Source organism: Notothenia rossii, assembly GCF_949606895.1.
Source record: "Notothenia rossii genome assembly, chromosome: 11".
Classification (NCBI taxonomy): Eukaryota; Metazoa; Chordata; class Actinopteri; order Perciformes; family Nototheniidae; genus Notothenia; species Notothenia rossii.
This window is the reverse complement of record NC_136910.1, coordinates 12,549,868-12,572,089: the sequence shown is the minus strand read 5'-3', so window position 1 is coordinate 12,572,089 and position 22,222 is coordinate 12,549,868. Positions and strand designations below refer to the sequence as shown.

The following is a 22,222-nucleotide window of genomic DNA, read 5'->3' as shown; positions in this document are numbered from 1 at the left end:
GCCCCATTTTTCTCTTCAGCGTTGACAATATATCTCTTAATGACCAGGAACAAAAAAGCCAGGATGCTTCTAGGTCACATTTAAGGGAAAAAAGACGACTCATAGTTCTGAGAAAAGATAAATCCTCACACAGTACCATTTTATCAGATTTCAGCCTTTTTTTTCTACCATTCTCGATGTCTCCAGTGTATTTAGTGAAAACAAAGGCCTGCCAAAAGCAGTGAGAGCCCTCAGAGGGATATAGAGGAGACTCTTTGGACATGCAGAGCTATTTACCACACGCACCCTCAAGAACCAAAGACCTCTGTTTGTCTCATAAATAAAGTATAGAACTTCATTAGTGAAGAGCACTGACTTAAAAGCCAAGGCACAGCAACAAGCAGACATGGGGGCTAGCCCAGTTAAAGAGAGCCCTAAATAAAGAGGGAGGGCATGCAGTTAGCCAATTTAAAGACATTTGAGTCAGGGGCATTTGAAATGCCCAAATGTGGAGGCTTGACTGATGTTAAATCAAAGACATCCCAGATTTTACTCCATCCCTCCACAGTTGAAAAGATTTTTGAATGATTTATGATTGCTTGTTTAGAAATAGATAGCATGTCAGATAAGACATCTAAGTTGCAATGATTAGCTGTTTCACCTTTTTGATTATTATTCATTGAAGGGGAGAGAGTTCCATGTTGATCGACAGCTCATACAAGACGAGGCAGAGAAAATGCTGCCTCAAACTCCAGCCTATTTTCCAGTTATGGTAATAAAATCATCTACTTTGTTTACCGGCATCACTTTAATGATTGTATATCTCTAATTGCCATGTTGAGTCAGCATAGAACGGCCTTGGCTGATGGCTCTGTAAAATGTAGGACAGTAATAGTAGATTTAGGGTCAGACCTGAATTATGGGCTTATTGTAGCAGCAACAGTCGTATTTGTTCTTGAAGCTTCTGTAGTTTGCTTTAATGTCATTCTATTTTTTTTGGTATTAATATTTAAAATGAAATGGAAATGCTTTCTTTTTTTTAATTGTTGCGAATGAATGAATCTAAGAGGCAATATAAACACAATACGACTCAATAAATCAACCAGCAAATGTGGGAGGAATTCACTTTGAAAATCCATCCCCCTTTATACTTCTTCAGTTGACACAAATAACTTCGCAAGGCCAGCAGAATGAGCCGCTGAAACAAAGACCGACACAGACAAAAGCGTTGCTACTCTGCATTTTAAAGGTGGCCAGCAAGAGGCTGAGAACACTTCTTAGGCGACTGTTCTTGGTGTTTAGGGGCCTGTAATCAATCCTGCAAAATGAAAACAGCTCATTAGGGATTGATTTCAGTCCCGTTAAGATAAGCAGAGAGGGCCAGAGCGCGGCCCCCATGGGCCCCAGCACAGCCCAAAGTTCACACCATGCCAGGTAGAGAGCAGCACCGCAGGCTATCAACTTTATTAGGATGGAGATAAGCTGATTAGACCTTGTCAATCAAAGGTGCTTGTGACTCAATCGTTATCCAGGGGTCTTTTCTCTCTGTCGCTCCCCTTTTCTCTCTCTTCACAATCTCCCTCTCTTTTTTGTGATAAATCATTGAAGCGACCAACAAAGTGGCAGCCATCGCTGGGCTAAGCTAAGCAGCCCTGCAGTTGTCACCAAGGCAGACGCGTGGGGACCCTGTGATGATGTGACGACTATATTAAAGAGTACATCAATTTGTTTTAGAGCAGTTTGATTTTCAACTGCAGTGGTATTAAAAGAGATGGGGGGGAGAAGAGGGGAGGGCGAGCACGTCGGCGTCATCGAACATGATTCCTGTGGCAGAGCAAGGGGTGCTGGGACAGCAAGGGAAAAAAACAGATAAATGACAGAGTGACGAGAAATAAATAAATATTTTTTTGTAAACATAAAAAAAAAAAATCTTCATGGCTGCCTTTTGAAGCAGAGTGTGGCTTTGAGTCTTGCTGAGAGTCCACGGGCGCTGGAGTGGCCCAGTAACACAGCGTACGTTTGTCCCGACTCTCTATCTCTCCCCCTCCATCTTCGTCTCGTTCTCTGTTTCTCTCACACTTGCTTTATTTCTCCCTCTTCCCTCTAAAGATCAGACTCCATGATTCTTTTGGTGCTGGGCCACCAAAGTGGTGCTCGCTCCTCAAATCCATAAGCAAACACTTAGCAAATGACACAATCACTTTTTATTTTAAGCAGAGGCTATTATTAACTACTAGCCCATTTTATTTCATTATTAAATATGTACAATATTGGGAAATACCAAAACATTATAACATATTTTTGTGTTTAATTTAATTATTGTTAAAACATATTCTTTCATAATAAAATCCAACACATTTAAAAAAAATGTTTTAAGGGAAATTGTCCCATTGTAACATTTTCTTATTTATTAAATATTAAGTGTTTTATTATTTTGGTAATTCCATACTTTAGAACAGATAATTTTATGAAGTTTATATAATTAAATAGACGTTGTGTGTGACCTGCTCAAACACCAACATGTGATACTTGCTGATATTTCAAGGGATTACTTTTATTGAATATATACACAATATTTGTTGGATCATATACAGTATATATGCAATGTAAATCTTACCCTTTCAAACTAATAGATCCATTGTTAACTCATTCTCTCTGTTCTACAATGTAGTTTGAATATATGTTGAATATGTATCAGTTTTCGTATGTGGATGTCCTTAAGGTATAGAATAATGAATTACTTTTTGTTGGCTGATACCATCATCTTGCCCTGTTGAAAAAGAATATAAAGTTATTTGATAATTGTTTGATTAATGAAAGGGAAAGCTAAATAAAATATTTCTCAGCTTGAGCGTTCAGCTGGAAGGGGGAGAGCTTTTGCGAAATACATTTGAAAGAAAAGTAGTTTTTTCTATAGCTAAAATATATTATTATTGAAAACGCTTCGAAAATGAAGAAACCATATTCCCGCAATATATATGTTTCAACGCATAACATCTCGCTCTCAGAAAATCTAGCCGCGGGTGAGCTGTTTATCGGTAAACCCCCGGTGGATGAAAGGCGTAGCAATAATGATTTTTTCTCTCCTAATCGGACCTTGTCAGCAAGGCGTCTTATCGTGGAGAGGAAAATGACACCGATCCTATCGAAGAGCCTGGAGTCCGAGTCGGCGGCGTGTGTCCCCCCCAATCATGGCCGGCCGTGGCCCAGCCATATCTAGCGCCGCCACAAACGGCGGGCGACGCTTTTTTCATGTGGACTTCAAAAACGTTGCGAGTCATTAAAATTGCACCCGCGTTCGGCAGCAGGGATCAGCCGCTCTGGAGCGAAAATGGGATGTGGGAAGAGGAGACTCGCTAAATGTGTTAATTCCATCCTCACATGTTTAAGGCTTAATTTTAATCTGTTTGAGGAAGGGGGAGGGGTGGGGGGGGGGACTATTGGAAAGGGGGGCGGGAGGGGCAATGAGAAAGCCTCGCACTGCAATAAATCGCCATTATCTTTGACACCCTAGGACTCAGCTGTTCCAGGGATTTAGGGGTCCACTGGCAACAGTGTATATCGAAGGGCATGAACACACTGTTTACGCTTGAACTGCGGTAGCTAAGGTGCAATCACCAGTTTCAGGCTGCACAGACAAAAGGCCTAAGGCGCACAATGGCCAGCTAGCATACGCACCCTCAATGGAAGAGCTGAACCAACAGACTCGAGTGTGTGTTTGTGTGTGTGTGCGCCTGTTTCGCTGTGTGTGAGCGGGCAAGTCTGTATTTCCCTGTTCATCGACAGGTGTTGGCGCAAACATCCAAATATTAGCTTAAGTTAAGTGCCGCTACAGAGATTGCAACAATTGACATGTTTGAGTAAAATTAAATGAACTCACACAAGGTAGACTGAAGTCCATCAAAATGTCCCTGAATGGATAATACCATTCATTGAGTCCAACAACTTCAGGCAACAACCAGCCTGATTGTATCCCTGTGTTGGGTGGGCACTAAGTGTTAGCTAGCTTTAATAAAATTAGGAGAAAATCTAATAATTAGACCTTTAGTCAGTTATTAGCTTCAACAAGGCTCTCAACATAATGAGACTCTTGGAAGTAATGATCTGACTAGAGAGCTCATTGGAGCTTTCAGGCTCAGTAAATCATGAGGCAACATTGCTAAGAGAAATATTGGGTGTCCATTCTGAAATGATGCTGATTTATCAACGTAAACTTCATTTTTCTTGTTATTTTTGTTTGCAGTTCAATTTAAAAAGCACAGATGTATTCAAATATTAAAGTTCCGATCCATAACTTTCCACACATTGTAACAACAGCTCCAACTCATGCTGGTGGTATGCAGTGAAAAAGGTTACATTAACCCTCACATATATATTATTTTCTGAAGTATAAAGACGACAACATTAACATTGTTAACTGAAAACATGCAACCCAAAAAGGTTACCAACATCTCTCAAAATCAAAAGTAGGTCTGAATTTATAGTAAATGCAGTTTATAATAGTGTTTCATCACTCTCTACTACACTATGGATTCATTTTGTAACACTACACATCAATTAAAAGAAAAAAATGCTAATTCCAGCTTTAAATAATGGTCAGTAAGTAATAAATGTTAAAATGTATAAATATGTAATTTCAGAAACAGGTCATAAATTGGTCTTTATTCTCAATCAAACCTCATCCAAATCATTGATTGATGTAATCTAATCCTTATCTCAACATATTTAACACCCTCCAATTGCTAGATAGTGGTACGCCGCTATATCTTAAAAGACACCTTGGTTCCAACCTTAAATCAGATTTTCTTTTTCTATTTTTAGGTTACAATAACTAAAAAGATACCCCCTGCCTGCTTGCATGCAGAAGAAAAAAGTGAAGCGTTGACCTCTGGCTGACACAGAGAAAGCTGAGGGAGGTAGGGGGAACGCAGCAGAAAGCGCGACAGAGAGGAGAGAGCTGAAACAACAACTGTGAAGAGCCGCATAGGGTTAAAGAAAAACAGTTTCAGAAGGAAATGGGAGACAAAAGCGAGGACTTGGAGCCCCCATGGGCGCTTTAAAGAGCTGCTGCTACATCTAAGACGCTGAAATATTAAAAACGGAAAGGGAGAACCACAAAAAAAATGAAATAGTGAAATATATTAAAAGAGTGGCAGTGAGAGAGAATTGTGCCACCTTTTCACCCGAGGACGTATCAGACATTGTAATTTGGTGATGATAGTGACGCACTGGATGACAAGAGGATTGATGTCAGTTAAAGCACTAAAAGAAGTCTAAAAAAAAAAAAATGAGACATTTATCAGAGTGAGTGTGGATGGGCTGCAGTATAGGAACAAGAGATGGAGGTGTTAGGTAGCATATGACTAATTCACAACAGACACATAACATATTATTACATTTTTCCCTCGTTCACAAAAGAAACACTTCCTGGTTTTTATTTGACCAGTGTCTTCCCTTACGTCTGTTACATTGTAGAAGAGTCACAACCAGCTTTATTTAAAAGGAGAAAGCTGCTACAAAGAACATGAGTAATGACAAATGAGTCAAGCTACCATTAACACTGAGTCTTCTGTCAAGCTGGCAGACGTAAGTGAACAGTTTTATTATATTATTAATACGGATTCAACAGAGTTTAAAGCAAGAAAAATCTAAAAGGGAAGAGCTATTACTGCTTTTCAACATTTCCCTTTTGCTTTACTGATAGTTGTAAAATTGTACTTTAACAACTAACATTTGTAGATGCATCTAAGTTATGTGTGGTGGTGTTAATAGTAAAACCTTTTTCCTTTACACAAAATAGATCCTAATAACTACAACTGTTTGAATTGAATGTAATCAATTATTACATTATTATATGTTTGTATTTAAATAAGAAATGTGTTGAAGACAGTTTCAAAAAAATCTCTTACTGACCAAAAATGAATTCTAATTCTCAAACATTAAATATTATGAAATTAAATAAACATTTAATCAAAGTTTGGTTGAAATTAGCAGTAGTGAGCAGACAGTCTAAAGTTAATAATAGTAGTTTTCCACCCAGCTGACTGCTGATAACATTTTAATAAAGCAGTCTGTCATCATAAACTTACTTTAGAAAGCTACATAAAAGTAGATCTTTTTGTATTCTTTAGCTTTTGCTTTAATGTAACAGAAAATAAAAATACTCAATACGTGAAAATAAGTCATTAATAATTACCGACCTTAAATGCTGTTTTCACCCGACAAAACTATTATATCATATTTGTATTATCCTCAAAATAACTTTTTATTTAATTTGAATCATATTAGACAACAAATATAACTTATAGTGCACAGTTTGTGAAGCTTTCTATTAATTATTAAGCCCAAAATTGTGTTTTTATGTAGATTTTGTCTCCTTTTAATAGTAATGAATTACTTTGACATAATCAGTTTTTATCTTATGATGCATAAAGACAATATCAATTGCTGTTCTAGTTTTTACAAAGTCAATTATTTGATCAGAAGGTTTGTTTCTCATATTTCTCATTACCCTAATACCAGTGTTTGAAATGCACTCTGGAGGACTATGAATGATATATTATAATACAATCATTTATCATGAAAACAAAAACACACTTTTAATAGTTGAAAATGACACATTTTATTAGTTAAATTATAGATCAAAGTTGTCCACCTGTGGACATATGGTTGATTACTGTGATAGATGATAGCAGTAACAACAGTCTCATCACATCTGTTAATGTGTTTTTGATATAAGTGCCAATATGTTTCAGATGATAAGATTACTGGTCTTAAGTAACCTAGAGCATTTTGATGCTTATTATAGTTTGAAACAAGTTATTAGTAGATGTTATTACATAGAACTTTCCCAGCTGGGGACCGCATCTAAAGGTCTGAGGAGGAACAACCCAACGACAACAATGACTCCTTTTTAGCTTAAGACGGTGAAGCTGCTTCTTTGTTGTCACTTTCTTTTAGCGAATGCACTGTGTGTCAGTTCTCCTATCGTAACACAGATGTTTTTTCAGTAGCACAGATAGAGACCCTGTAGCCTCTCTTCTGCTATATGGCACCTTTTGTGTAGAGCTCTACTCTTAGATTTAAATTACTTTGTCTAAATCTGAAACGGAAATCCAACTGCTCATGATCCCTGCGACAGTAAGCGTTGGCTCTAACCTTGAGGACAAATATTTGATCTGTGTTCGAAAACCATATAGGGCTAAATGCAGTCATTAGCCCTTTATTAATCTGCGTCTTCTGTCGACGTTCCCCGAGCCTCCCACCCGGCAAGACGCGCAATTATACTGTACAAACACACTGAAGCACATTAGCCATCTCCGTCTGTCCTTGCTCCTCTTTTCCTCAATGGTAGCCCCAAGGAGCACCCCCTCCCCCCTTCCCCCCTTCCCCTGTCAAAGGAGCTTCCTCCTTGGCTGTCCTGTGCCCATCAGACAGGGTGCCCGCCCGTTTAAGACACCCGGGGAACATGAAACAGAGCCGGGCCGAGATGTCAGCTGGTCGCCCCATCTGCCAGTCAGTGGGATGGTAAAGCTTTTGTCCTGGGGGGTAACCTTAGGAGTGCTCTGTGTGCCTCTTAAGCGTGTTTATGAGCGCGCATGTGTGCTTTGGGACAGGCGACTCCGCATCACAGTTTTGAGCAAAGCTAGCCACAAACAGACACGCTGACATTGTCTTTTTAATTTATGTGCAACTTGCAGGACTGTCACATTTGGTCCAAAATGACCAACAATTCAATTCTCTGTTGTCAGATGAGGGCAAAAATAACTGCTGTGTTTATCACGACATTTTGGAATGGCATTGGATTTCAAGGGAATACGAATGTGTAGGTCTCAAAGAATTGTCCTCGGTTGGATGGCAGTTAATTGGTCTCATTTAGGATACGCTCCCTTCTTATGGATACACAGTTGGTGGAGCACTCATCCGAATTTTAAATTGCCTGGAACTTGTCTCTATCCTTTCCCTGTTCCCCTGTTAAATAACATAACCTTGACAGTACTAACAGTTTGACTTCCATATAAATGAACCAAGGCCCTGAGTGGATGGAGGCTGGCCGGCTGGTTGAAGTGAAGCATTATTCCACTCATGCATTCTATCGTTTGGTAGATAGGCCGCGCCCTTGAGCTGCTTTTCGAGGGAGGAGCCGCTTGTTCTCGCTCTGTAAGAAGGTGCTGAAACGGGGGCCTCTATGCATGCACCGATGCACGCTCATAATCCTTTAGACGGGTCTATGTGAGCCAAAGAGTTCCTAAAAAGAGAATTCACGCAGACGGCATGAACTTATTTATTTACCACTGAGTTATGCTTTTGTAGTTGTGCCTGTCAAGGATATCAGCACAAGTTAATATGTGTGCTCGTGTGCGGATGTGTGTGTCTCCTAGTAATACGTGGATGTTGCACATGCTTTGCACCTCAGTTGTTTCAGGGCTCCGATAAAATTGTGATTCATAACAACAAAGTCCTCCCTTTTCCTGTGCTGTAATAATTTTTAGTCAACTTTGACTGTTGACTGCCATGTAGAAAGCTTCCCTTAAGTGGTCGACATAGTCCCCATGCTAACATCACTCAGTCTCACCACATGATGTATGTACTGTAGTGGTAGTCCTGAAGGGCTGATGTATGCACAGCTATGCACCGGCAAGTCCTCCCTGAGCACATCTATGATCTTGGGTTACTCAATCATCAATCAAGGCCAACTGCAGTGTACTGTACAGTCGCCCATCTTTTAAAGCTCAGTTGTGAAGGACTGGCTAAGATGGCCTAAGGGACGCTCTCCTTGGTCTGGCCCATCTCAGGTTTGATGTGAATATGTGCGTAGTTATGACTACACACAGAACAGAGTCCACGCATTGATGTAGACTTGTTTAATGTTTATTGAAGGCCACCTGATAGTCGAAATGTACTTTTTAGTATTTTCTTTCTACTTATTTTTCATTATTTTTGGCAAATAGTTTTCGGCAATTTGTTCGCTTGGTTTCCTGAATAATTCTGGTAATAATCAACTTGTAACAGCATAATCCAGGAACGGTAACTAACTTTAATTTGACATCTAACATTTTGGATGGACTATTCTCTTCCTACATAAAGTCATTATTTTAATTATTAAGACTTTAAACTTGACATATTTCATTGTTGTTACCTGTCATACATTTCTGTTCATTTCTATAAAAAAGGTAGGTGTCTGTTTACGGAAATAAGCATTCAAAAATAATTTGACACCATAGCATTGATCTAATGTTATTGTCAAATTTACGTCATCCCAAATGAGACTAACTTGAAAAACATTCAACTGGACAGACAAAGAAAGTAGTGCAGGAAAACAGAGCCAGAGAATCAGAGAGTGATACAACGTATATTTACTTTCTCCACAAAGCTACTCAGAATTCATTATATTATCAGGAATGGGCATTCAGAGCCATACGATATTATAGATAGAGTTGCATGCCAATTTTCCTGTGTGCTTGAAGTGAGCTATTGTGCTATTTTAATGAGCTGTTTAGACTAGTGGCCGGTTGCATTTGGGCTGTAACCACCAGCTCAATGAATAATTGTTATTGCCTCTTAAAGGCCAGATGTATGGAATTCATGCAAATTCAGAGCAAAGGGAAAATGTGAGTGTGTCTGTGAGAGGGTGTCTAGGAATAATTGTATTCCAGATGTCCTTCTTTTATGTGAGCCGCACACACACATGAGCTTCCACACACAAACACACACACACTAAAAGGACAGAACAGATGATGATTAAGATCTTAAGCATATGGAGATGCTGTGTTGGTTTAGTGTTTGTGTGTATGTGTGTGTGTGACTTTGGCGTTTTTTGAACATTTCTGCTCCCTCAGTCTTCTGTGACAGGTTCACCCATCTCTCCTGGGGAGGCCTTCACTCCCAATTTAGACGCAAGCGTCGTCAAGTGACAGCAATGGCTCCGGCACCCTACCTTTGCAATGTGACTACAGTTAACTTAACAAGTCTCGATATGTGAGCTCCGTCTTTGATGAATCTGATTTGAGTGGTTTGAGCATGTTTTTTGGCGGAGCAGTTGACATTTTTTTGGTAGATGTGTCAAGATGATCTTCACAGGGAAGCAGGTCATTTCTGTCACTTTTGAAAAAAAAACATACTAATCATATTTTACATAATCTGCACTGGGTTGTTGTTTTGTCCTTGAATGTCCATCAGTTAATCGTGCGTCCTCTGCCTCATATATTTCAGCTACTGAGCGTTAACTCCCAGTCATCAGGAGGGACATGTGTGGCTGCGGTGTGCTCAGGTCTCTAAACGGGAGCAGAGCAGCAGCACTGAAACACAATCCATCTGTCCAAGCCTACTTGTAAAGTGATCGTAAATGTCAACAGCACAAGAGATATCAAAGAGCCCTCTGATATAAAACTGTAAGCAAGGTAGTAACTTTACAAGCAGGTATTGCATTTCAATAGGTACAATGTCTACATTGGACCTTTCGTGGGCCGGGTTTTAGTGTAAGTGAGGGCATTTTGTAGGGGTTTTGTTGATGAGATTCAAGTACAGTGGTGTATTGTTATGTCTCCTCTTTGATGCTTGTACTGCCTCTGCAACACCTTAAGCTTGGATGTTGCATCTGTTTTTAAAAAAAAAGGGAAAGAACACCTTGTTGCAGTGATTGTTACAAAAAGTGCATTATACAAAAACAAAGGAATGCACTAAGCTGGTTTATATAACAATGATTTATACTTAAGAACACATCATAATGAAAATCTTCTATTCGTCAGTGACGTAAACTTAAATAAATGCATTTGTTGAATTAATAAATAAAAAAGGTGTTCTTGATGTATGTTATATTTTATAACAACCCTTTTAATCTCCAGTGTTTCTTAGTCAGCCATGCTCACACCCCCTTTAAAAGTGAACTACAAGTGCACAAGTATCTTTGAGTGAGTACATGTCATCACGTGGGCCTGTGAGTTAGCCTGTTTGTGGGGGGTGAAGTTGTGTTGAGTGATAAAGGGCATCGTCTTGAGCCACCTGGATTCATTTGGGCCAAACAAGAGGAGCCCGTGTCTGTCCGGGCGATGGGGCGTTCAGAGGCTCGAACAGAAGGTGCCTCCTCACAACTCACACCTGAGCTCCTCCCAGCCTGGGACCAACTCTCTCTATCTCTCTCTCTCTCCAGCCATACTGCCTCTTCTCTCTGTTTCTCTCACCGCCGTCTGTATCCTTTCCTCTTCTCTCCAAGGCCGTGGCCTGGCCTACTTTTACCTCTCCCACTCTGGACCCTTTGATGTCGGCTATGTTAGCCCTTTCCACAGATCATTTACATGTTTGGAAATGGCCCCTTTGCTCAATCCTCAGTCTGTTTATGAATATACATTTCACAAACAGGATATCCAGTTAATGGTGTACAAAGAGAATCATCCTCTCTTATGTATTAGCTGTGCTTATCACAGTAAATGATGCTAAAGTTCACAGCACTCTTCCGTTTGCTTGATTTCTTTTTGAGTCACTGCTGAGTTTGTTTTTCTTTTGTTGTTGATGTTTTTTCCCTTACGAATTTCCCTACTCAGTTTCCTGGTAAAAAAAAAGAGACTTTATTCATAGAGGATGTGTGTGTTTGCTTGTCTGTTAGCATCTTTTTCATTTAGTCTTGAAGTGACAGGGTGTGAAGCTGGGTAGGCTTGTGCATGTCAGAAGTCAAAAGCACAAACACTAACAAGACACCAAGTTGGCTTCTCTATTTTTGAAGGTAACATCAACTCAAAATAATCAGAATTCATATTACTCTGGTCATTTGGCTTTCTATCTGAGAGTTTTGCCACATGACATAAATGTACTGTATCAGATTTCACAGAATATTAAAGATAAGGCTATGTAAGCTAGAAAAGAGGCTAGAGGGGTGGCTTATACTGGCTTTGTGTCTTAGTGGTCAACACTAACACCTAATTGATCCAAACTGGTCTTAATAGGCGAAGCAGGATGTGGCCTGCCATTGTAACAAGTGGCATGGGAAACCTAGCAATTAATGGGACATGGTGGATATCTCAGATTTAGTGGTGTCGATAGAAAGTTGCCCCCTCTCACTGCAGTATTGCTGTGATTGAGCCATCGGTCTTTTTTTGGCTTGTACAGTCGGAGAGGTTGTAACCTGGATCCAAATGTAAAAATTGATTTGACGATATTGGTTAAGCCACTTTGGTATATATCCTAGAGGTCAGCATTCAATTATTGTCTATCTGTAATTAATATTGGTACAGACAATTAAGAACGTTTTTTAAAGCACTGTATTTACTTGAGCGTCAGTCACGGACGGTGCCAATACAGAGTATGAGAGTGTGTCCACTAATATGTGTGTGTTGAAGAGGCTGTCTTTCTTATCAGACTAATAGTGTGTTAGTGCGTTCTTCAAGATGTCTGAGACCGTAATTAGTGGATTGCTTTGAGTCGGGCCAGCCCAGGGCGATGGGAGGGACCGCAGGAAGTGAAGGGAGCACCAACATGAGGGAGGCTAAAGAAGAAAAGGGCCGTCCATTTTATAGTCCTGATGGAGGTTATATTTTCTGTGACAACTGGACCAGAGTAATCAAAATGTGTTAATAATCCCTTCAAAGGGACTGGCGGCACATCAGTGAGAAGCCTCAGTGAACGCCAATCCCCCGCTAGACCCTGGTTCTTGCTGCCCCATCCTCATTGACACTCCGTCACTCTCTCTTCCTCCCCGTCTTCACGTCTCTCTCTATTGATCTTATCCGTCATGTTCAACCTATGTTTCAATTGACGGTGTCTTGACAAACCTGCACCAATCTCCTTATTTTAAAATCATATTAGCCCTCACCCAGGAGTTTAGAGTTTTAAAGGCTGTTTTGGCACCCCACTGCTTGAGTATACCCCCCTGAGACGATTCCAGGTCAGACTGTATAGGTTCCAATAAGTTCTATCTTTGTTTGAGGATTAACACAGAGGTCAGAGTTCTCGAAGATGGCCAGATGGGGTCTCTAGCGCTAAATATCCATACCTACCGTCCCTCAAAGCGCCAGGATCAATGGACTCAATCAATGGGCATAGCAGTGGAGGTAATGCTGGCAAAAAGTTTGATTGCATGCATATTGATCAGAGCGAGGCTAAGAGGCTGTAAGGCTATTGATTTCGTTTTTTTGTTGAGATTTGCACAGTTTAAGCTTTTGTCATTTGTCTTTATGTTTAGATCTAGTATGGTAATACCAGAGACATTTAAATCAAGGCAATTGTCCGATCTTTAAGGAGTGATTGTAATTTACTCATCCATCAGTAACCAGTTATTAGCTTAGAGTAGGTGCTTGAAAAACACAGAATGTTTTGAAGTGTAATCGTACACACTCACAGTAACTTGTACATTAAAAGACAAATACGCACATGTAATTTGATATGAATTAAATTGGCATCAATTTAAGTACCTTTTTTACCTTTATGCTACTTTTCTTTTTATTAAGTCCCTGCCAATTACAGAAACTCTGCCTCATTTAATAGTCTAGTCTGAAGCTGCGTGTCAAGATCAGTTTGAGGCATTTAAAAATGCATGGGGTCCAGGTGAGGTGCCCGAGCCCCAGTGCGACCTGGGAGCAGTTTGTGTGGCGTCTCAGGAGAGGCTGTGTCCAGTGTCGGTCAGGAAAAGGGACCGCTCTTATTAATAGAACGACTGCATCAAAGGCTGGAGACTCCTGCATGGCTGACATGGCATATATCATGAAACCTGTCTGAGTTTTAAAGTGTTAGTCAAGTTTTTGTTGCAGCGCCTTACTTCTATGCTATTGAGCTCTTACATACGTACATGTGTGTCTAGGTATGTGTACCTACAGTAGTTGTGTGTATAACAACTTTGTATTGGTTGTATGCAGGATATACAGCACATATTGTGTGTGTGTGTGTGTGTGTGTGTGTGTGTGTGTGTGTGTGTGTGTGTGTGTGTGTGTGTGTGTGTGTGTGTGTGTGTGTGTGTGTGTGTGTGTGTGTGTGTGTGTGTGTGTGTGTGTGTGTGTGTGTGTGTGTGTGTGTGTGTGTGTGTGTGTGTGTGTGTGTGTGTGTGTGTGTGTGTGTGTGAGAATGTTCACAATAGGGCCCTCGCTAGGTGGTGTGGCTCCCTGGGAAGGCTAGCATAGCTGCAAGCGCTAGAGGACTCATTGACTTTCTAATGATTGCTGGTCAGGCCCCCAGCCCATGCTAGTACCAGGGGTTTGGCCTAGCCGCTGCTGCTAGCCTCTGGCCACCGCCGTGCACCACTATCGACTCACCCCCAGCCCCCTCTGTCTTTGGCCTGCTGGCGATGTGTCAAAACCCATTAGCACAGAGTTCCGCAACTATAGAGAGGGATCATTTTATGTTTATCTTTCTTGCTCTCTTTCTTGCTGCTCCAATAGCTCTCCCCCTCTCATTCGTCCTCTCTCCGTCTCCTCATCCTCCTCCGCCTTGCTAAAATGAAGAAAGAAACACAGAGTAAAAGGAGTAACCTTTGACAGGAGTTGTTCCAGTTGTGGTATGTATGGCTGTGTATTGATCTGCATTGGCTTAAGGAACTATACAGAAGAAAGTCAGCGAGTTGCCGCTGCTTTCAAGTCCCACACATTTATTTTTTCTGGGGAAAGACAAGGAAGTTTTAGATGCATATTGACCCCCTTAGGTCCCATAAGCTATGGAGATGTGTTTAGAGGGATGGGGCGTTGTAACATGTATATATTTAAGGGAAAAGTTCAGGAGCCCATCGTCCCATATGTAATCTTCTATAATGTTGATTTCCATTGCGTGTGCATGTGTGTAATTTCATGTGTGTGTCTTAGAGAGTGTGTGTGTTTTTTACTACATTGCATTGCATCATGTATAATGTATCTTTCTGCTCTTGTTAAGTTTGACCTTTTGACGCACTTGGTTGTTTCTTTCAAGATATTGACGGACGCAACCAGTTTATCCAGATAACAATTTAAAAAAAGCTAAGCCATGGTTTGAATTAAAACACACACACACACACACACACACACACACACACACACACACACACACACACACACACACACACACACACACACACACACACACACACACACACACACACACACACACACACACACACACACACACATACAGCTCAGCAAGATAGCAGCGTTCTAACCCAGCACTCCTTTTCCCCGTAAGCTCGATCTCCCAAGAGACAAATGCCTGTCAAAGACTTTGTCCAAACAATATGAAATCTGTGGAAAAACAAGAATAAACACAAATACTTCTCCATCACTGTTCATCAATCCATCTAGTGGTGAAATCATTATTTATTTATAGAACTTTAAAGCGCGTTATTTGAATAATGCGGGGTATGACGAAGGGGGAGCTGTACGGAAACAACAAAATGACAACCACACCAAAACCACCCGAGGGCACATGCCAACACATCGCATCAGTGTCATCATTCCTCGCTTTGCCCCTCTGGGCTTACTGCTCAGCAGGTAGCCACACATGCACACGCAAACTCACACACACACAAAAACACATACACACATACTCATTAACACTTAATATATGATATTCGATACATAAATACACCTTATGATTTTGCCGTCTCGTAAAAACACAGTCAATAGTTTTCTAGAAGACAAATATCGACTACAGAAACGTACTTTTATTCTCACAGACTCACACACACACTAACACACACCCAGACGTAGACACCACGCCCTCAGGCCTTGGAGGCGGCAGCAGTGGCATCAGCGGTCTGATAGATGGCTCCTGTCTCCTTGTGATCTCCACTTGTCAGACAAGTGTCACACAAAGCCCAAACACAAATCAAAAACACAGGTATGGGGCACATGTCAGTCTGATAGGACCTCACGGTTGCCTCCCCATCCATCAGAAGCTAAAATGCTCATCCATTGACTTGGAATAAGGGTGTAAACGTGTGCCTGTCACAGAGTTTGGGTTATTAATGTACCTGGTTTGCAGACTAATGGTTTGTGTTTGGAATACGATGCTGTCATCTTGAGCTTTGTTGTCATCGAGAAACACATTTACAGGGCATTAACAGCGGTTTTGCATGGCAACAAATTATAGGATAACGGGACATTTATATGATTCAATATGATTCCGATAATACAATTATAGCCAATATATTATCAGTTGACTATTCAGCGCCAAATAGTTTTTATTGATTTAACAGGCGCAGTCTTTACACACGCCAATCGGTAGGTGGCAGTATGCACTTTTGAAGTTGGTTTGCGGTCAGCCAATAAAAAAAGAGAAGAAATTAAAAACACGCACGCACACATGTGGTCGATTACTACGGTTTAAAGGAAGACAACATGATTGCAAATTGTAATATACATTTTTCATCAAGGGTACCTAACCAGAAAAAATAAGTGAACATTTCAAGAACTTTTTCTATTTGTTAACAATGTCTGTTAGCTTTAGAGCTATAGAATATTAAATCAAGCATCCCTGCATAGCTTTTAGCCTTTTTACTCTTTAAATTTGCATAAACATTTTTAAATAACATATGCAAAAATATAGGTGATCTTATTAATATCGTCCTTGAGAAGCAGGTAATTATGGGTTAATTATTATTAATAATGATTAATTATCGGTTTAAACAATTCCATGTCGTGTACTCCTAGTTTTTGAATCGCTAGAATCCTGTGAGAGTTCTTTATACATCGTGAATAAGAAGCCATCTACACCATCCTGACAGGCACACACACTTTTGTGCACATAAGCTCCTTACTCACGCATGATCCTACTACAACTTTAGCTCCCAGTTGTGGATCTGTCCCCACACCAAGCAACTGTACACCTGAATGTCACAGCCAAACCACAAAGACATCCAACTTGTCCAACAACACAACACAGAACCTTACCCCCCACCACCACCACCACCACATACAGTATACTCTCCAGACAGGAACAGCCCAAACCAAACCACAACAAAAACAAGGGAGAACCCACCTTTTGTTTACTATTCTCAAAGGTGGATCATGGGCCAGGCCTAGTAAGGGATTGTGACAGAGGTGATGTCTAAATTAATCATTCATGCTCTTTCACATGGGCAACAGTAACGGCCTTGAAATATTAATGACAGCTGCAGAATAAATTTGATTCCCTTTTCTCTCTGATTATAATCCACAGGCGCACTCACACACACATGTTTATTTATGCCCTGGAGATGAGGTACGGGGTCACTATCAGGAGTTTGTCTGCACACACACACACACACACACACACACACACACACACACACACACACACACACACACACACACACACACACACACACACACACACACACACACACACACACACACACACACACACACACACACACACACACACACACACACACACACACACACACACACACACACACACACTCCTTCCCTCTCCCTCTTTCCACTTCTACTTGTGTACCACCTCATTGTTTTGGAATATGTACATATTTTTCACGTGTGGTGGGCGAGCGGCCTATACATTATACATTATATGCTTGTACAGTCTAGGTATGATATAATGTATGAATACTGTGCAGCTTTCAGTCAGGGGTTTTGTTTGTTATTTTAATTAGGTGCTTTTTTTAAGTACTTTTTTTGGAGAGCACAACCTGAGTGGAGAAAATAGGGTGTAGGATGTGATGCGGTGTTCCCGCCTCTACGTAGAAATTCAATGCAGTGTCTTGAGGTCATCTGACTCAGTTCAGGTCATGCCACTTTTTGGATTTTTAAACTCCCATCATTTTTGATCTTTTGGAAATATTGTCAGTTTTCCAGTTGTAAAAATCAACAAATGTTTACATTTTTTTTAGCTGTCTTGTCACTTTATTAGCATCACAGAATGTTCAACATGAGGAATAGCCTTAGAATGATTTCTGCCCAGCATAGCTAAAAGTCAGCAATAAAAAGGACCAATTCCTTGGCAGTGAGCACTTCACAACTTGCCTCAGAGTGCAGGTTGTCTGTCATAACATTTCCTCAGATTTAGTTTTTCTCCGTCTCAGACATCATCGCTGTAAGCCTAACTCACAGCAACATGACTTGGGCTTGGTGCACACATAACTCTCAGCTGTTTATGTCTCAACATGTCACTGGAGATCTCTGTCTTCCTCTGTCACCTCCTCGTATCCATCATCCCACTGTCCTTCCCTCGCTTCCTATTCTGTAATGAGCAATACAGAACGAGCCAACAGGATAGGAACCCAAGCCACATTTCAAAAAAGCTTATACACAAGTCCAAGTTTTTCACTGTTTCTGGCAGGAATAAAAAACACACAGCATCACAAATTTCATTTCAGACATGAGAATATTTCTGGTGCTCGTTGGGTCAAAAAAGTCTCTGGAAAGGTCCGGTTCGGCTTGGAGCAGTCCTTTATTTTGTTCTGTCTTGCAGTAAATATTCTTATCTTATCTTCTTATTTCTATTATTATTCACTTTGTGCATAATTGTATGTAAAAACGTTCATTTTAGGTTTTCTTTTATCCCTGTTGTTTGTCAGCTTCAGCCCTTGTTTGGACAAATAAACAAGTGATGGGCCTAATTTCTCATCATTCAGTTGTCATCTCCTCTCAGGAGACGGGCTCTCGTGAGCAAAACTCGCCTGTCAACTCCCCAAGTTTGCTCATTTAAATTCATCATGGTGAGCTAATGCTGTTGTCAGGCCAGTCTTCTCACATGCTGTCCATGTATCAAAGATATTTTTTCTGCTATTTAGAAAAAGAGTTTGAGGCCAAGATCTAATTTGATGTATTTGGCATCAGTCCCTGTGGGTTAATTTTCCATTTCTGTCTTTCATTAGAGCCACCAAAGGTATTCACACTGATTTGAATTGGTTTCCAACACACTGCAGGTGCTTCTTTTTATGACACCATATGGACATTGATGTTTAGCTTGCAAGACTGTCAGGTAATTTCAAGCTAATCTATTTTAATAAAAATGTCCTGGCAGTGATGTGTGTGTTATATTATGTCAGGCTCTGTGGAGTTACGATCAGTCATGTGTTTATGTTCATATTAAGGCTATGTATTACTAACATGTCAAATACTGTAATCAGTTTCCTGTCTGTTTGGGGTGTGTTTAGCCCTGTCTGGCTCTGCCACTATTTGCTTGCCACTGTGACATGACAGCGGCCACAACTTCATGCTCTGTTTGAGGTAGAAATATCAGTCAAGAGATATTTTCTTTCTTTTTGCAGTGCAAGCAGGCATGCACACATTTCCCCATGTCTGATGGAGTGTACGCGAGGATTCTGTACATGAATATTTGTGCGTTGATGTTTTGTGTATTTGTGTGTGCGATCCTAATGATGCCTTCCTCCTCTTCTCTCTATTGGACTGTCAGCACGGTGCTGGTGACTGTCACACACACCGGCCCCCCTCCAAATCTTGCTGAGATAGGTCATTTTTCAGTGTCAGGACAGACGATTCACGTTGGCACCAGATAGATCCGGGACACGTTGGACTCATTATTCTCTGTTTGCATATGTCTGCCTGGCACGGAAATACAAGTCGACGTGTACAGGAGGCTTGAGCTGAAAAACCTATCGCACATCTCAGTGCTTTGTTACCATTAGCCTAATCAAACTGCAGTGTGAAAGAACTATCTGGCACTTCAAACATCATTAGCTGTATGTTCAGGACCTTTTTTTTTCTTTTTTGCTGTTTTATGAAGTCTAACTAACGCAGCATCTGACAGAAATTAAAATATATACCCTGTAAACAAATAAAACACTGTTTATTCATAAGCCGTGTGAGATACGAAAGATAGTATAACTGGATAGACAATCCCAGGAGAGAATGCACATGCAGAATTTGGTTCCAGATTTCAACATGCGACTTCAAGCATTGATTTCAAGTCATTCGTCATCTTGTAATATTTATTTTCTTTCTGGCTTCTTCTTGTCATTCCTCCATTCTATCTTCTCCGCCGTAGTGTTTTCTTTAGGTCAGATTACCAACCATCCCATTACTCTTTATCCATTTCTCCACGTCTCTTACCCTTTCTGACCTTCCTCCCTCTTTCTTTCCTCCCGACCTTCCGGCAGGGTGGGTAATTGTGTGGGTAGACATGTGGCAATGTGGGGTAGGTGGAGGTCAAGGCCCATGCCCCAGGAGTGTGGTATTTTAATCTGGGCTATTTGTAATGACAGGCCTCCTATGAGCGCAGAGGAGTGGCAGGTTGAGAGGCTCTGACAGGTTCTAATCGCTGTCAGAAAAAGTAGCTGAAGAATGTGCCCCCCTCCCTCCTATCCTCTCTTATAGCTGTTGTTCTTCGCTGTCTCTCTGTCTGTCTCCCTCTTCTCTTTTTGACTCGTACCTCTTAAAGGTGAGTGAAGGATCTTTGTCTGTCCTTATTTTGTTTTCTTTGCCCCTTTTTTTTTGTTTTGGCAGGCATCCAGGAGCCACTACCTGCCTGTACAGTAATTCCTTCCTCTTTCCGCCCCTTCCTCTCTGTTCCCCCTCTTTTGGCCCCACCCCCTCTTTTTCACTGCTGTAGACAGTTGTTGACATTCCTTGGGCATAAAGACTTGGCCTGTCCCAGTGTGTCCCATGGTCGTTGGCATCCTGCCTGGTTTAGTGTCCTTGCTAAAATGACAAAAATATATGATGACTGAAAGGATGGAAAAGTTGTTTTACTGCGAGATTATGACTTCCAAATACATCTTTATGTGTTCATTTAGATTTGATTTCTGTAACTCTCATGACTTTTCTTTTGTAGTACTGTATGCAATTGATTTTCATTACAATAAGCGAATATTCTTAAACTAACAGGTTGCCATGAAAAAACATACAAATAGTATTCACTTACGTTTATTTCCGACAGAAAATGTTGTATTTCAGAAAGGTCAGATCATTTCCCAGGTTCAGATTACCCTTTAATCTCATTAAATTAATCAAAAACCTTCTTTTATGTGTCATGTATGAACATTTCTTACTTTACTTAGTATCGACAATATATGCAAAAAGTTGAAACTGAAAGTAAAAATGTCTGTAAGAAAATGAAAACATGGGCCACATCTTAAATTCCAAGTTGTGTGGGTGAACATCTATAAAGTTGTTGTGATAGGATTTGTTTCAAACTTGGTGAGGATCTGGCCTTTATATTGGTATAATAGGTTCATGTTGCAATTACGGTAATCTTTTTGACTCACCATCACTCTGTTCAGCCATTTCAATGAGATTTATAGCAGTTATTTTGCATTTGGAAGACTCTTTTTATACTGGTTCATGTTTCCTGCTTATATTACTTATAAAAGGGCATCTACAGGCAGAAAATCAATAAAAGATACATTTTTCCATTTCCCGTTCGATAACTGAACCATCAGCAAATGTCAAATATACAAACATAAAAGCACTTCAAATACAAAAAATAGAGCCAAAGAACTTTCAGGTTCAACACAAACTTGCTGCTCTGCCTCTCTTCTTCTCTGGCACGGGACAAGGGTGGCCAGGCTTTGCCCAGGTGCCGTCTGTGCCATTGGCGCTAAAGCTAGGAGAAGCTGGCACACTTTGGGCATGGCTGCGGCCCCTTCTTCCTCAAAGGCTTGCCTCGTCTCCCTTCTTTCCACTCACAGTCCCTGCTGCTCCGTAGCCCAGGGAGCTCATTAGGCCAGACTTCCTCTTCATTTAATCCATTTTTCATAGCCTAAAAAACAGTCCCTGATCTTAAAAATCCTGGCTAATTTAAGCCTGGATGTTGGGGAAAAGAGGGAGAATATCATGAAAAAGCAGGCCCATGCATGCTTTTTTTTCTATCTGTCAAAATTAAATGGTTTTAATAAACTGTAACACTATGGCGGAAAGGAGAGATGCACAGACCAGCACTAATTTCAACAGTTCTTGAACAGAGCTTTAGACCCCAATAGGCAGCTTCCTATTCCATCTACTTCCTTGCCTGTTGTCTGTGGGTCTTGTGGGAGACCAATGTGTTCATCTGGCCTAATGAAAACATTGGTAATAACATTGCTCCCTCTCCGTGTTCCTTTAATTATGTATCTCCGGCTGGATACCAGAAGGCCTCTGTAGGCTTCCCGCTCCACTTGTTGTGGATGTGAAGTTTCAGTCGTAACTCGGATCCTGGTGGGGAGGATCTGTTCAGAGAAACGAAGGCTTCTTAACGGTCTTTCTCTCCCTGCAACTCCCTCCCTCTCTCTCCAACATATTCCTTTTTCGTTCTCAGTTTCTTATTGATCAAGAGAAACTTTATATAAATATAGCTTCCTTTTAAAAACACATGACCAATTATTAGTATATCCCGTGTCTTTCGAGATACAACTATA

At 40.7% G+C, this 22,222-nt stretch overlaps 1 protein-coding gene across 11 annotated transcripts in view; it reads left to right on the top strand.

The window, feature by feature from the left end:
- vti1a (vesicle transport through interaction with t-SNAREs 1A) overlaps window positions 1–20,652 on the top strand; it is a 55,336-nt gene extending 34,684 nt beyond the window's left edge. For 2 of the 11 annotated variants that reach the window (XM_079660353.1, XM_079660359.1), the window contains one exon: window positions 19,285–19,313. In XM_079660353.1, coding sequence (XP_079516479.1) covers window positions 19,285–19,298 — 14 coding nt within the window. In that variant the 3' untranslated portion in view covers window positions 19,299–19,313. Of the gene's footprint in view, window positions 1–4,800; window positions 5,761–10,191; window positions 10,497–14,342; window positions 15,057–18,742; window positions 18,787–19,284; window positions 19,314–20,333 lie in introns of those variants that run through there. The other 9 variants (XM_079660356.1, XM_079660355.1, XM_079660351.1 and 6 more) reach the window with 8 other exon arrangements.
- The last annotated feature ends 1,570 nt before the right edge of the window (window positions 20,653–22,222 follow it).